The sequence below is a fragment of the Eutrigla gurnardus genome, assembly GCF_963514095.1.
Source record: "Eutrigla gurnardus genome assembly, chromosome: 18".
In the NCBI taxonomy this organism is placed as follows: Eukaryota; Metazoa; Chordata; class Actinopteri; order Perciformes; family Triglidae; genus Eutrigla; species Eutrigla gurnardus.
The window spans coordinates 12,803,433-12,816,555 of NC_139929.1; the positions used below are offsets into that span (position 1 = coordinate 12,803,433).

Sequence of the window (13,123 nt, forward strand, 5' to 3'; positions counted from 1 at the left end):
CCTTTCCCCCCAGAAGCCCTCCCCCTCCACCACACAGACAGAGTTGACTCAGATCCTGCTACTGTAACTGACACGGTTATTCTCAAAACAATGACCCAACGCTTGTGCATTTCATCCCATTAGATGGCAACTGATGACACAAAAAACTTTGAAAAAACCCCACAAATGTTGCATCATTGCTTTAAACAACTAGCAATCAGACTTTAGCAGGATGCTGAAATTGCCTTTGCATTTAGCAACAAAAAAAGTCTGTTCCTGCGTAAAGAATCATTCAGACATAAAATGGATCGACCTTTAGTCTCTCCGTTCTTGGCATCAGCTGTCGGAGCCCAAACTAATTTAAGTTATAAACTGTTGCCAGTCTGCGTTTGGCGCCATGAACAGCTGCGTTTCTCACAGGCACTTTCAGTCCTCTTTGTTTCCAGGCCCAGTCCCCAGGCCGGAGCCTCTTAAACCCCCTCTACTCCCAGAGCCAAATTGAGTAAATTTAGTCTTTCCATGGGATTTATGCTCAATAAAACCACACTAGATCTGTTTTCACGAGACAGAACATCCAGTCCCTCTACTATATATAGACCCTGAATGCACACTAACATACACGGTGCTGGAGTCCATATGTGCAAACTTCTGTTTTCTTTAAGCGACAGTTTATAGTGTAAGGATTATCAGAGTGCTAAATAACCATGACACAATATCACGTAAGGGAGAGTAGCTTTGATATCGTCTGTCAAGGTTTCCTGAGTTGTGGCCTGATAAACCATCTTCCTTTCATTGAAACTGTAGCCGAGATGATACATTATTACGGCCGGCGTGTCGGCGTATCAAGTATTGTATTAAGCAGCAGCGGTAAGTGCAAATGAAACCAGACATGCCAAAGAATCTCCGTCTAATTTTAGACCACTTAACTGCACTGCTGTCATGACAATGACCTTCAAGGGACTCTGCTGTGGTTCATGTAGCTACTAATTGTCAGTTGTCCGTTACGTGCTACTGGCAAAATAAACTTTTCATGAGGTGTTTGCTCCGTGTGATGAAATTTTGAGATAAGTGCAAATGGACATTTATCTCCATTTGGCTCACTTTATGGGATATGACATTGCTGCGTTTTCTCCGTGGCCCACTTTAGCATGTTTAAAGCCTGATAGAGCAAAATGTAAAAAAAAAAGAGAAAAAAAAAAGCAGAATTTCTCCTCAATAGCAGCAGCAAATACTCAGTAAAAAGCTTCAGTTTGTGGCGATACAATAAAGAAAGGTTTTATTGTTACTGTAAAACAACGGTCTGAGTGAAACATGGGTTTTGATATAAACACCTAAAAATTGCATATACAGATCAGTGTGTAAGTTTACGTTCTCAGTCCCTTCTCCAAGGCTCGACTTCAAAATATCATCACACACATATGAATCTTTGAAACAGGTTATATTGGCCAACAAAATAACTTTTTTGGAATATTTTTTTTTTTAAATGGACTCAGGGCTTGTGTTTACAGAGTGCTGACCCAGGATCAATAATAAGAGCTCAGACGATCACTGTGTCTAAAGGCGTCGCCTCCAGACTTGAGGGGGTCATAAGAGGGTATAACATAAAAACTATACTAACTGTGTTTGGGGCCGTCCCATTGAAATTGGTATTCAGGATATTTTCCATCATGTCCTGCCAGGTTGGGAGTCGTGAGGGCAGGGCAGTTGGCAAATTAAGTACTGGATTCTTATAAAATAATGAGTCTTTAAAGGTGGACCTTGAACGTGATGTCCCCTCAAATCGGACACAGCTTGTGTTCTTCTTAACACCATGTCAAAAGTCCAAATCAGCACACTGACAACTATCTAAATACACTCCCTGAATGCACATACCCATTAAAATACTATACATTTATACAGAATTATCATCACCAGCTCCTCCCTGCAATATCCAACATTGATTTTTATAGAACTAACTTATCATTACATTTCAAAAGTTCATTAAGTAAGTGCAGTGCACAGCGTTTTTTGAACTTCAGCACATTTGCGTGAGGTGCTTCAGGCCAAATTCAAAAGCTTTGGCCTGTTGACTTTGTGTTAGACTGTGAGGCAACGACAAAAGAAAAACAGAAGTGGGCCTTCCCACTGTGCCCGAATCTGCTCTCCACAACATAAGGCTATAATGCCTTCCAAATAATCACTTCACAACCAGCACTATAAGAGCAATCATTCATATCCAGCACGGAATTTTAAAGATATTTAAGTCTCCCCAAGTCCTTCTGAGTGTATTGCCTTCCTATGTAAGGGCCAGCATGGTGATGTCACTTCCTCCGACATCTTCTTCCTTTGTCTTTCTTCTCCTCCTCTTGCCGACTAAAGGTCTTTCTCCTGTTGTCAGTCTTTGTCCCGCTCTCTGTCCTCCTCTAGCGGATGGGTCTGTCTGTGCTCCCACATCCGCACTGCTCCGTCCCACTGTGGAGAAACAGGAGGAGGACGAGGAGATGGATCAGAGCTTAGACACTTTCATGTTTTCACTGTTAGCTCCTACTATTGGCTTCCCACAGTAGCTCTGATTTGACACTCCCACTTATTCTACGACTACTCTTGACCTAAGTTAGTCTTTCCCCATTTACTTAAAATTGTTTTTTTTTCTATACATTAGAAACAAGATGTAAATATGCTCTCGTATGTATGTACACGCTTTATTTAATGTAATATATAAGATCACAAGCTGAACAGTTTGCACTCACAGAGCTGCTGACGATGTTGTCCTCGTATGGGTGCCAACTGACGTCCCTCACACACGCGTCGTGGCCCGACAGCCTGGAGACCACGGTGCCCGTCAGGACGTCGTAAACTAGACACATAAACAATTCAACACATTTAGCTTCTTGTAGTCAAGTACTGTACAACATGGGAACGACACCTTGGGTGGGAGACAAAGGTGATGAATGGTGAGACTCACTGATGATTTTGCCGGTGGAGCAGCCAGAGTAGATGAACCTCTGTCCAGTCGTGAACTCCGGAGAGAAACGGCAGCGGACGAGGGTGTGCAGGACGCCGTGACCACGGTAGGTCATCACAGAGGTGTCGCCTGTCAGCTTGTGTCTCTTCAGGGCTGAAAGAAATCATTTTCAAAAATCACAATTTGGTACACTTTATTGAGACATAGAACAGAGTTCATTCACATCCTAAATATCTATAACCAGGTGGCAAAGTGGATATAAGTGGGTTTATTTTTAGGTTTTTCCCTTCCCCTCTGCTTCATTCTCATTAACCGAGCTCCTATCCTTCACCTTTCCTCTACGCCTCTTTGACTCGTAATGGTTATAACTCATTTCTCTCCGCGTGGTTGTAATACTGTCATATCCCTTTAATCTCACCACACCCACGTTTCACCTCTCTGTCATTGGCCCTCTCCCTTCTATTATAACATCATTTCAACTTTATATCCTCCTCTTTTCTTCCTCCATGAGAACTCTCCTCTTGTCCTCTAACCTCTCTTCTCCTCTCCTCCCTCCTGACTCAATCACTACTGGTGACTGCCCCTCGCTTCCTCCCAGTCTCCTCCCCCTCCTTCCTCACCTCTCTGCGGAACCTGCTGCCAGCGGTAATCCCAGTTTTGTTGGGTGACGGCCAGGCGGGAAGCTGCCAACCCCTCTTTGGGCGAGAACTTCCTGACGTCCCAGAGCTTGATGGACTGGTCCTTCGAGTTGCTGATCAGATAGCGGGCGTCACCCTGGCAGAGTCATGACACAGGTGAGGAGGACCACATTTCAGAAAGAAAAGAAAACAAACATCAGCGTTAGACCAATACAATGGACAAAAGATACATTAAAATAGGCTAAAATTAGCATTTAATTCATCAACTTCCAACCAATCATCATGAGGCTTTTGGGAACTTGTCACTGACAGATTGAGAAAACAGCAGCAGCGTTCTTCTCTTCGCCCCCCACCTTGCTGTGGATGAAGGTGATGCCGTCTCGATGGCCGGCCAGCTGTCCGACAGGCTGCGGTCTGTCCTCCCGCAGCGTCCGTCTGTCCCACACCTTGCACAGCGCGTCATCGCTGCCAGAGAAGAGCAGCTGGGATGAGCTGTCTGCGAACGCCACTGCATTCACGTCGTCCTCGTGGGCATCGATCTGACGAGCGGGAGACGCAAGAGAAAGAGAGTTGGTGTTCCTTCGTGGAGCGTGTCAGCGAGTACGTGTGATTTCCTTTGTGAGACAGTGTATGATACATGTGCTTGTGTAAGATCGTCTTTGTCCGTGTGTACGTCAAAGGTGGAATCCTATTATCCAATGAAAACCATGCAAACGTTCCAGGTTGACCATATATACGTTTGCCTGATGTCTTTGTCCTCTTTAAGTCTGATGAAGACATGAAGTGTTGATGCATTTGTCTGTTTGCACAATTAAGTGCTCCAGTCCCCTTTTCCCCTCAGACGTTTTCTGTCCTTGAACTGAGAAGCACTTTATTGAGCTGCACGCTGCTGGAAGAAGTGAACCATATTTAAATAGTGCATTTGTTGGAGACTATTTCTCACCCACTAATCTGGTGCTCCAGTGACTATTTACAGCAGCAGAAAGGTGTGTGTGTGGGACCGACTGGAGATAAACTGCAGTGCAATGTGTATTGTAATAAAGGAGCGTGACAGCCAGTCTACCTGCGTGGGTCGTTGGTGTGTTTTTATATGTTTTTTTGGACAGTGGAGCTCTATGGCACAGGAGAATAACATCAGGCTCTGGCTACGGGCCAAAGATGTTAATAGGATTGGTTTTGGTCTTTAACAGTTATGGAAATATAGGCCACCACCAAACGTATTCTTTGGGTGAAAAAATAGCAAAAACAGGCAAAATTCAGAGATTAAGCGCAGACACACTGACAAAGAGGTAATAAGAGGGACAGTATGAGTAAGAGCTTAATACAGTGGTGAGGCAGATGGTAGAGGCCAGCTACTGACTTCTACGCAGAGGGGGGTTGTGGGAGGAGGAGGAGGAGGTTTTTTTTTTATCTATCCCCCCACCTCCCCCCCTGTCCCTCTGCAGGGTGGAGCTGGACTCTCTGCTGCTACATTACAGGACAGTGTGAAACAACTGAACTAATGTTTCGCTCACCTTGATCGCAGGGTGAGCCATAAACAGACAGAGCTGGACATGACACGAAAAAAAAAAAAAAAAGTACAAGCAGGCCCACAAGCAACACAAAAACAGCAAACGTACTCAGACACACTAACCTTCAACGTTCGTTTATTCTGCTCAAGATCAAAAACGTAAAGGCAGCCATCATTAGCACTGAAAGGAGAGGGGAGAGAGAGATAAAGGTGTTTTATCTTCATGACTCAAGTGCTCACAACCTGGGGAGAAAGAAGGGCCGACTGAAAGAGACTTCAGTCCTTCAACTCTGTCAGTCATCCCTTTGAATCGTAAAGGCAAATTGTACTCACCCTCCCAGGATCTCGTTGCCATCTGTGGACGCAGCCAGTGAGAACACACAGAACCTCCTCTCATCTGGGCTGCAAAGCACACACACACACACACACACAGACACAAGCAGGTTGACACTGCAGCGATGGCACCGTTACTGAATCACGACTACAATGTCTACTGGATGTCATCCCACACCAAAAAGCTTGATGAAGGCATCTCCTCTTAAACAGTGTGATTGTTAGGGCTGCTGTGAGTTGAATAGCAGTGCTCTGTTTAAATAATGATCTCTCCAGTTAACAAAGTAACACATAAACACGGAACAAGAGGATGGATGTTGAGGTGACAAGTTCTGACAGCATCATTCATTCAATGTAATGAAGGGAGAGGAGTGCCGGCTGGTAGGCAGTGATAGATTACCTGCTCCGATATCTTATAAGTTACTATGAGGGAAACACTAACTTGAGGTCCAGGGCGGTGTGGGTTTCACTGTCTCCATCTATACTGCACAAATGAACTGTGGGGAAGACACACATAGATACAGAACATATGAATAAAACATACAGGAGCCGTCTATTATGTCTTTAATACAAACATTCATCCAATTTGTAGGCAGGAATTCTCAAAAAGCTCTCTAAATGCAGGACTGACATACATTGTAAGGCTCGGTGAAAAAGAGTGCTGCACAATAGTTTGGTGACGTTGAGTCGTATAAAGATCTGGTGACGCTAGATGTTGAAGTTAAAACTTATAAATAGGGGGAGACAACAAACGGTCGGAGCTTTTAGGTCTTTGAGGCTTTTTATTCTTCTTTTCACCTTTCTGGTATTTCTTTTGAGGTCCTAAAAGTGGCATATTTTTTAACACTTTTATATTATTCATGTTCTGTATCTTACATCTTCATATTATTGCAAAAAACAAATTAGCTAGATAGTTTTTTTTTGTAAATTCCAACAAAGGTCCAGTCTTGTCTCATCTCCGATGGTGTCTACTTGGTCTCCTTTAGGTAAGACAGCTCCTCCCCTGGGAAACACTGACAGTAGCTATTAATATGGCTACATTTGAATAGCAACTTTGAATACAAGCTAAAGATAAAGTGGTATTAATCAGTTTGGCTTGCTTACTGGGGTTAGGTCTGTTTGCAATTGATTGATATTCTTCTGCTTTATTTATACTTGGCGTTTCAGATTTCTTTTGATGCCACTTCAGCATTAGTTAAATTTGAATATGGGTAACTTGGATGGTTCTTAATAGATCGATAGCTGGACCTATCAATCAAAACACGACACTAACTAGCACCATTGGCTGATTGCATTGTATTGTATCTTACAGATCAGTTAGCCTTACTGTAGTCAGACCAGCTGGAGTAGAGCACATTTTGCCCGTCAGGGGTGAAGCAGACGTCCAGCACACTCCAGCCCACATCACGCGCCTTCACTGTTCGTCGTAGATGAAAGCGCCCCCTGGTGGTGTCGTACAAGCGGATATTCTGGTCTGCCACAGGCGACAGGAAAAAACAAAACATTATTCTCAAATAACAGGTTGCTGTTATCACATGAAGTATCTGGGTGAGACCTGTTGCCTCTCATCTGTATTGTTTGCTTACAAAACAGAAAATAAATGAGTAAAAATAAACATAGCGGAAAAGAACAAATAGAACGCTGCGCTATAGGTATTTTCTTATCATTTTTCAGTTCGGTTCAACCAAATGTAATGTATGCCTCTCTGTCAATAACCACATTCTGTATATAACGCCATGGTGATTTGGTGGTCTACGCAGGTTTAAACAAACACTATGAATCCTTTTCAGATCTGATTCAGTTCCTCTGGGTTTTCATGTTGGATCCGGGTTATTTACCTTGGCAGGCAGAGAGGAACATGTTGCCATCCTCACTGTACACTCCACAGAAGGCTTTCTGCTGGTATGTATCCTTGTGGGAGACATAGTTTGGCAGAAAACTGCGAAGGAATGAGGGTCAAACGCTCAGTATGATTTGACAGACAACAGCATGAGTCTAGTCTAGTGTATTGTAGGTTTTCACAGAAATATACAGCAATCAGTCAGGTGGAATACAACAATGTCACCTTATGTTAAACAATATTGGAACTGTGTATAATTTAAGCAACTCTTACTGCGTGCGGATACGATTGCACTCTCCGTGGGAAAAACTGGAGCCTTTACATTTGCCTTGTCTCCTCTAAAAAGCAGAGTAAATCAGAAACAAAAACATCAAACTGGTCAAAATTGATTGGGAAATTAAAATGGCTGAGACAAACAAAATATTCAAATAAACTGTGTTGAAAATAATATATGTTAAAAGTAGAGTATGTTTGTGGATGAAACAGATGAAAACAAGTCATCATCATCATCATCTTGTGACATTCTTGGTCCTTAAAATTTGCCAGTTGTATTCTAGTCTCTGCTGGATTTGTAGTTTGCATCTCTGCGGGCTGACCTCTGTTAGCATGTGGGTGAAACTATGTCGGCCTTTCAGGGTGGAGCAGCCGGTGGCCAGCAGGATCTGAGTTCGGATCTCGCTTCGGTCCACTTCATTTGTGTCGGGTTGGGTGTCCACTAAGAAGATAACACAAAACAAAAGAAGTCTTGGTATTAATTATCACCGGCCATCAAACTTCTAAAATAGTGATTACATGTATTCGGATTCAACAGCCCTGTATGTTTATTACTGCTGTATTCTTCTACAACAGTCATATTGGAACAATTCAACGACCATTTCACAAATTATACACAAACGATACCGAGGAGGAACGTGGGAAAATAGAAATGGGCAAAGAGTTGATAAAACACAGGACACACTATTCACTAACAAAGTACAATTATGTTTTTGAGTTTTATAAACTTTAAAAGATGATTTGATTTGTTTTACATGCTCTCATTACATACTACTTAATTTCCTCTCAGACAAATAACATTTATTTTGGATTTACTGAATACAAGACAATCTACATCTTAAATGAATGACATTGACCCATTTCATACATGATTCATCCTGTTTTTGTGAAATGACTGTCATACGTTTCCAATTCCAAAGAGTAGGCGAGATCCAATTTATCTTTGTGGCTTTATGTTCGGACGGCGAGCGGTGTCACTAGAAGATTACCTGGTGGATTGTAGCGGTCACCCAGCCGACCCTCCCAGGCTCCATCGCTGTCCTCGTCAGAGTCCGAGTATGACTGGACCAGCTGCAGCCCTGTGGCTCCACTGCCATGGACCAGCCGGACCTGGCCCCTGCACACAGAGATCAAAAGATCAAATCAATCTGATCCTCTACAGCAAAGAATGGAAATGTTAATGTACTTATATTTGAAACATTCATTCATAATACAGTTGTCCAGCTGCAGCCCAATGGTGAGACACCAGCATGCTGAAGGGCTTATGTGCTGTGGGTAAAGCTACAGTCTTATTTTTCAGTTGAGCAGCGCCACCGCAACAGATGGGAGATCAGTAGCTTGTTCCAGAGTAGCATAATGCTAACTGAAGAGAGAGGCGACAATGCTAGGAATTCATTTCAACTCTTCCAGATCCTGTAACTTTCTAGTTCTAAAATCATATGCTAGCAACGCTAAAGTAGTGGTGCAGAGTCGTGTAGCACAACAAACGTGATGAAGGACTTTTTAAAAAGTGTTATTGATGTCTCTCCCCATGGTCATCTTCATAGCAGCTAATGTAATGTGAAGTAAATAAGTGTTACTTCTTTTCTATGTCAATTGTCTAATTTTGGGAATATTCACCCTTGTAATGTAAATTTGATAATTTTATGATATTACATTTCAAGACATGTAGTGATGAGTTCTTACCTGTTGACCCTCTGTTTATTAAATGTGCTCATACAAGTGACAAGAAAAATATAAATTCCATTACATTTATATAAGTTAATATGCAGCATATTGCATGGCTGTTGTGTTGCACTGCAATTCACCACACAGGTGTTTATCCGGTTCTGGTGTCTCAGTACACTTCTGCTTCTTTTTGTGATTACGGTACCCACTTTTCCCCTAAACGACTCGTTAGCCCCTCCCCAGAGGAACTGGTATCTACTATCCGTGATGTCTGACACTGTTGGATGTTTGACATCATCCGCATGGATTAAAAAGAACACATCACAAAACAACAAACCGGGTCCAGATGTGCAAAGTGCACAGGCTGTTTGTATGTGTTAATATCAGTGCCAGTATTTTAAACTACAACATCCAGCCAATTCACCTCCTTAGTAGGTAAGCCAGCACTTCAGCTAAGTCAACGTCCTCCTCTGATGCTGGCTGTCTGTCTCCTTGCTGCCTGTCAGCCGTCCTGCGGCCTCGGCTGCTGCTGCTGCTGCTGCTCTGGTTTGGTTCTGATCCTTCAGACTGATCTGCTGGGTTGCCACTGGAAGAGCCCCTTCCACCAGACATCCCAGAACTGGACTGAGAGCCCATAGACTGAAGAGGGCCTGACAGGGAGAACAATTAGAAATTAAATGACAGTTTTAGATTAACAACATGTGAACACAAATGCACTGTGTGAATGTGTGCGGACGGATGAACACACAGGAAATAGGAAAATAAAAGTTAGGTAATAATGACGTTAGCTAAACTGACATCAATTCAAGCTATTTGTTCATCGTACTTCCGCTTCTTCAAATCAAATAACGTACGGGTACTGAAAAGCAATCGACCAGCACTCTCGCACTGTATGTTAGCTCATCACGATCAAGATGCATAGGTTGTTTTTTTGTTAAGCTAGCTAAGAATGCTAACGACTCAACGTTAACATTACCGTTTGACTGTCAAACGGTCTTCTTGACAGATCGTCCGTCCAGCTCTTTGCCGTTTCGGTACGAACTTAGCAATTTACCCGACGCGTAACTCCCACAAGGTCTACTGTATAAAATATTATTACGCAGAAAGACAGAAGTTTGACATTACAATGTGGTTTAATCAGTCGGCTAGCAGGGCCAGTCGTGAATCGCCATGTTGTTTACAAAAGTGTGAAAAAACCCTGCGCGCGCCCCCGTGGCCTTTCGCCGTCACGTGATCAGGCGCGCCGTCGGTCCTGCCAGCTCCCGACAGTTCACACACCCACAGTGTATAACAGCAGTGTTTTTAATATCCAACTATGGCTATTTACTATATCAACGAATATGCAAAAAATAAATAAATAAAACCAATGTAAAATAATGTTTTACACTTAACAAAGATAAAGAAACAAAGCAGTTAAACGATAAAAATAATATTAATATTAAACTATGCCTCTCTGAGCATGCCATAGATTAGTGCATTTTGGGAAAGTGACATTCACTTTCTTTGCTAAGCCTAATTATCTGCCCTGCTCATTGCTTTACATTGTGAATAGATCACCATTCTTGGTATAATTTGCCTTCATGCTGATGATTTATAAAATGATCCTACAAGGCACGAGCCCAGTGTCCCTGTGTGATAAGGTTGAGTCAAACGATATAGTCAAAAGTAGTCCTTTACTTTGAATGTCACACCTAAAAGGACACCATAAAACCTTCTGCGGTTGCACTTGGTAGAACAGTTGAGGCATCTGTGCCCAGGCGTCCATAATCTCATAATCCATACATGTGTGATATAATTTAGCTCATACAAAACGATCAATCTCATCAGCCACAGTTCCTCTGACATGCCAGACTGGATTACCAGAACTCTAAGCCCCTGATTCACTTTGTAGTAATTTAAATAATTGCACTTTTTTCCCTCCAAATTTTGGAATATGCACAAGTGTCATTGTGGACGTTTGCACCTTCTAGCACAAGGTAAAAGTACTGTACTGTAAATATGTCAGACGGCGCTGTTGTGGGGGTGCAGACCAGAACCGGGAGCCTCCATATTGACCAAGGACCCCCGCGATGAGCTATGAATAGAGCCAACACAACAACAGAACAATTAATATAACATATATGTTACGTGAATTTTCTATCAATGTTTTTTTTTTTGCCAAACATTTATTCTGAAGCCTGGCGCAGCGCCCTCCATTTATTCCGGGAACCCAACCAAACTTTATCATGTAAGTATTTATTGTACTGGCCGCAGTTTCAACTCACCGCCTGAGGTGGGTGGGCTTTTCAAAGTGTTAGCAAACAGCTAACACTAGCTATCTGGCTGGTGCAGTCAACTACTGCGTATTTAACACTCAGTGCGTCGCTGAGCGATACGAAGCGACCGAACGTCATTCTCTTGGGATTTAAATGAGAATACTTTCGTTGCATTTTTCTTCTGTGAAGTTATAGTTTCGAAGTGAGCTGTGCTACGGGGTTATGGCTCTACTTTGGAAACGTAAACCTGCAAAAGGAGCGTAGGAACGTAACTGAGTGACTCAATGCCGTTGGTTGTGACGTTTTACGTTTTGATGAACACGCTCCTGCAACATTGAAACTGTATACCGTAATATAATAATAATACATACTGTATAATAATAATAATAATAATAATAATAATAATAATAATAAATGTGAATTATTTGGGGAAAAAATATCAGGGAAAATATTAAAATGAATTTAATATGAAGTCAATGATTGCTTTCAAAATCAGACCTGCCTTGTGTGTTATACCAAAATAAAAGCTGAAGTAAAGGTGGGTAAAACCAGATATAGAAGAAGTTCAAACCAACATAGGCTTGGTTTGAACAGTAACAATTTTTTATTAAAATTATTAGCAATGTATATGTGTGTGAGGGCTGCACAGTCGCCTCACAGCGAGAGGGTCCCGGGTTCGGTTCCTGGGTCCGGTTCGGGTTCCTTCTGTGTGGAGTTTGCATGTTCTCCCCGTGTAAGCGTGGGTTCTCTCCGGGTTCTCCAGCTTCCTCCCACAGTCCAAAGACATGCAGGATGGGGATAGGTTAATTGATGACTCTAAATTGCCTGTAGGTGTGAATGTGAGCGTGAATGTCTCTACATGTCATCCCTGTGATGGACTGGCGTCCTTTCCAGGTGTACCCTGCCTTCGCCCAATGACACCTGGGATCGGCTCCAGCCCCCTGAATGGGTAGACGATGGATAGATTGATGGCATAATGTGTGAGTGCTTGTGTGTGCACGTGTAATTTTGTGTGTTTTATTTTCTTTTGTTTTTTTACCGACTTGTAAAGTTTGAAGAGATTCTGGGTAATGTGAACTAAATAAACTGAAGTTGAAAGTGAGGTGGTCTCAAAATGTTAAAACTGTTAGAATATCATCTCAGTAGCATCTGTATTCATTCATGCATTATGTATTACTTGTAATTACTTTGAATTTCCTGTACATTCCACACAAAATTAACAATAACATTTTTTTATTTGTCTTTAATGAAGGGGGCAGCTACATTATGTCTAAGATGAGCAGATGTGGCCTGTCAGTGCATCTCAGTGGTCGTGCATGAAGTTGGCCTCCAGTGTAAAACAGGACTGTGGGGACCCAGCTGTCAGAATGCAGACTGACATACAGGAGAAGCCTGGGTGTGTGTCTTCCAAATGAATTATGTTTCTCTCTGTCTGAAAAAGCTTACCATGTATCACATTACTCCATTGTATAGGACCTGTTGTTGTGTGTGTTCATCACAGGTGCCGAGACAAAGCTGCCCACAACAGGTGCAGGTGTTACAGTCAGGACGAGACCGGTAGAGCAATCTAAATTCAAGCTCTCAGAAACCTCCTCCATCACCTCCGACTGATTGGTCACAACCTCAAGTTGAAGATGATGATAAATGTGTGAGGGTGGTAACTCATCTTTTGTCACAATTCTC

The 13,123-nt window shown here is 42.5% G+C and overlaps 1 protein-coding gene across 2 annotated transcripts; it reads right to left on the bottom strand.

The window, feature by feature from the left end:
- Positions 1-1,222: 1,222 nt before the first annotated feature.
- On the bottom strand, positions 1,223-10,398 carry dcaf11 (ddb1 and cul4 associated factor 11). Of its 2 annotated transcripts, none has more exons than XM_084034106.1 (15): positions 10,311-10,398; positions 9,610-9,835; positions 8,507-8,634; positions 7,841-7,959; positions 7,518-7,582; positions 7,243-7,343; positions 6,732-6,878; positions 5,847-5,901; positions 5,405-5,473; positions 5,195-5,252; positions 3,915-4,100; positions 3,544-3,697; positions 2,924-3,076; positions 2,709-2,815; positions 1,223-2,430 (listed from the first exon to the last, which is right to left on the bottom strand). In XM_084034106.1, exons 2-15 carry the CDS (start codon positions 9,819-9,821, stop codon positions 2,353-2,355), a joined length of 1,632 nt encoding a protein of 543 aa, XP_083890232.1. In that variant the 5' UTR covers positions 9,822-9,835; positions 10,311-10,398; the 3' UTR covers positions 1,223-2,352. The 2 variants fall into 2 exon arrangements, with proteins under 2 accessions (XP_083890232.1, XP_083890231.1); XM_084034105.1 differs by having other exon boundaries at positions 10,162-10,364.
- Positions 10,399-13,123: the final 2,725 nt, after the last annotated feature.

Excerpts from the sequence above, each read along its gene's own strand:
- dcaf11 (XM_084034106.1), bottom strand. The coding sequence starts at position 9,821 with ATGGGCTCTCAGTCCAGTTCTGGGATGTCTGGTGGAAGGGGCTCTTCC. Across the intron at positions 7,344-7,517 it reads TGCAATCGTATCCGCACGCA|TTTTCTGCCAAACTATGTCT; the intron begins GTAAGAGTTGCT and ends ATTCCTTCGCAG. Across the intron at positions 2,816-2,923 it reads CTCCACCGGCAAAATCATCA|TTTACGACGTCCTGACGGGC; the intron begins GTGAGTCTCACC and ends TTATGTGTCTAG.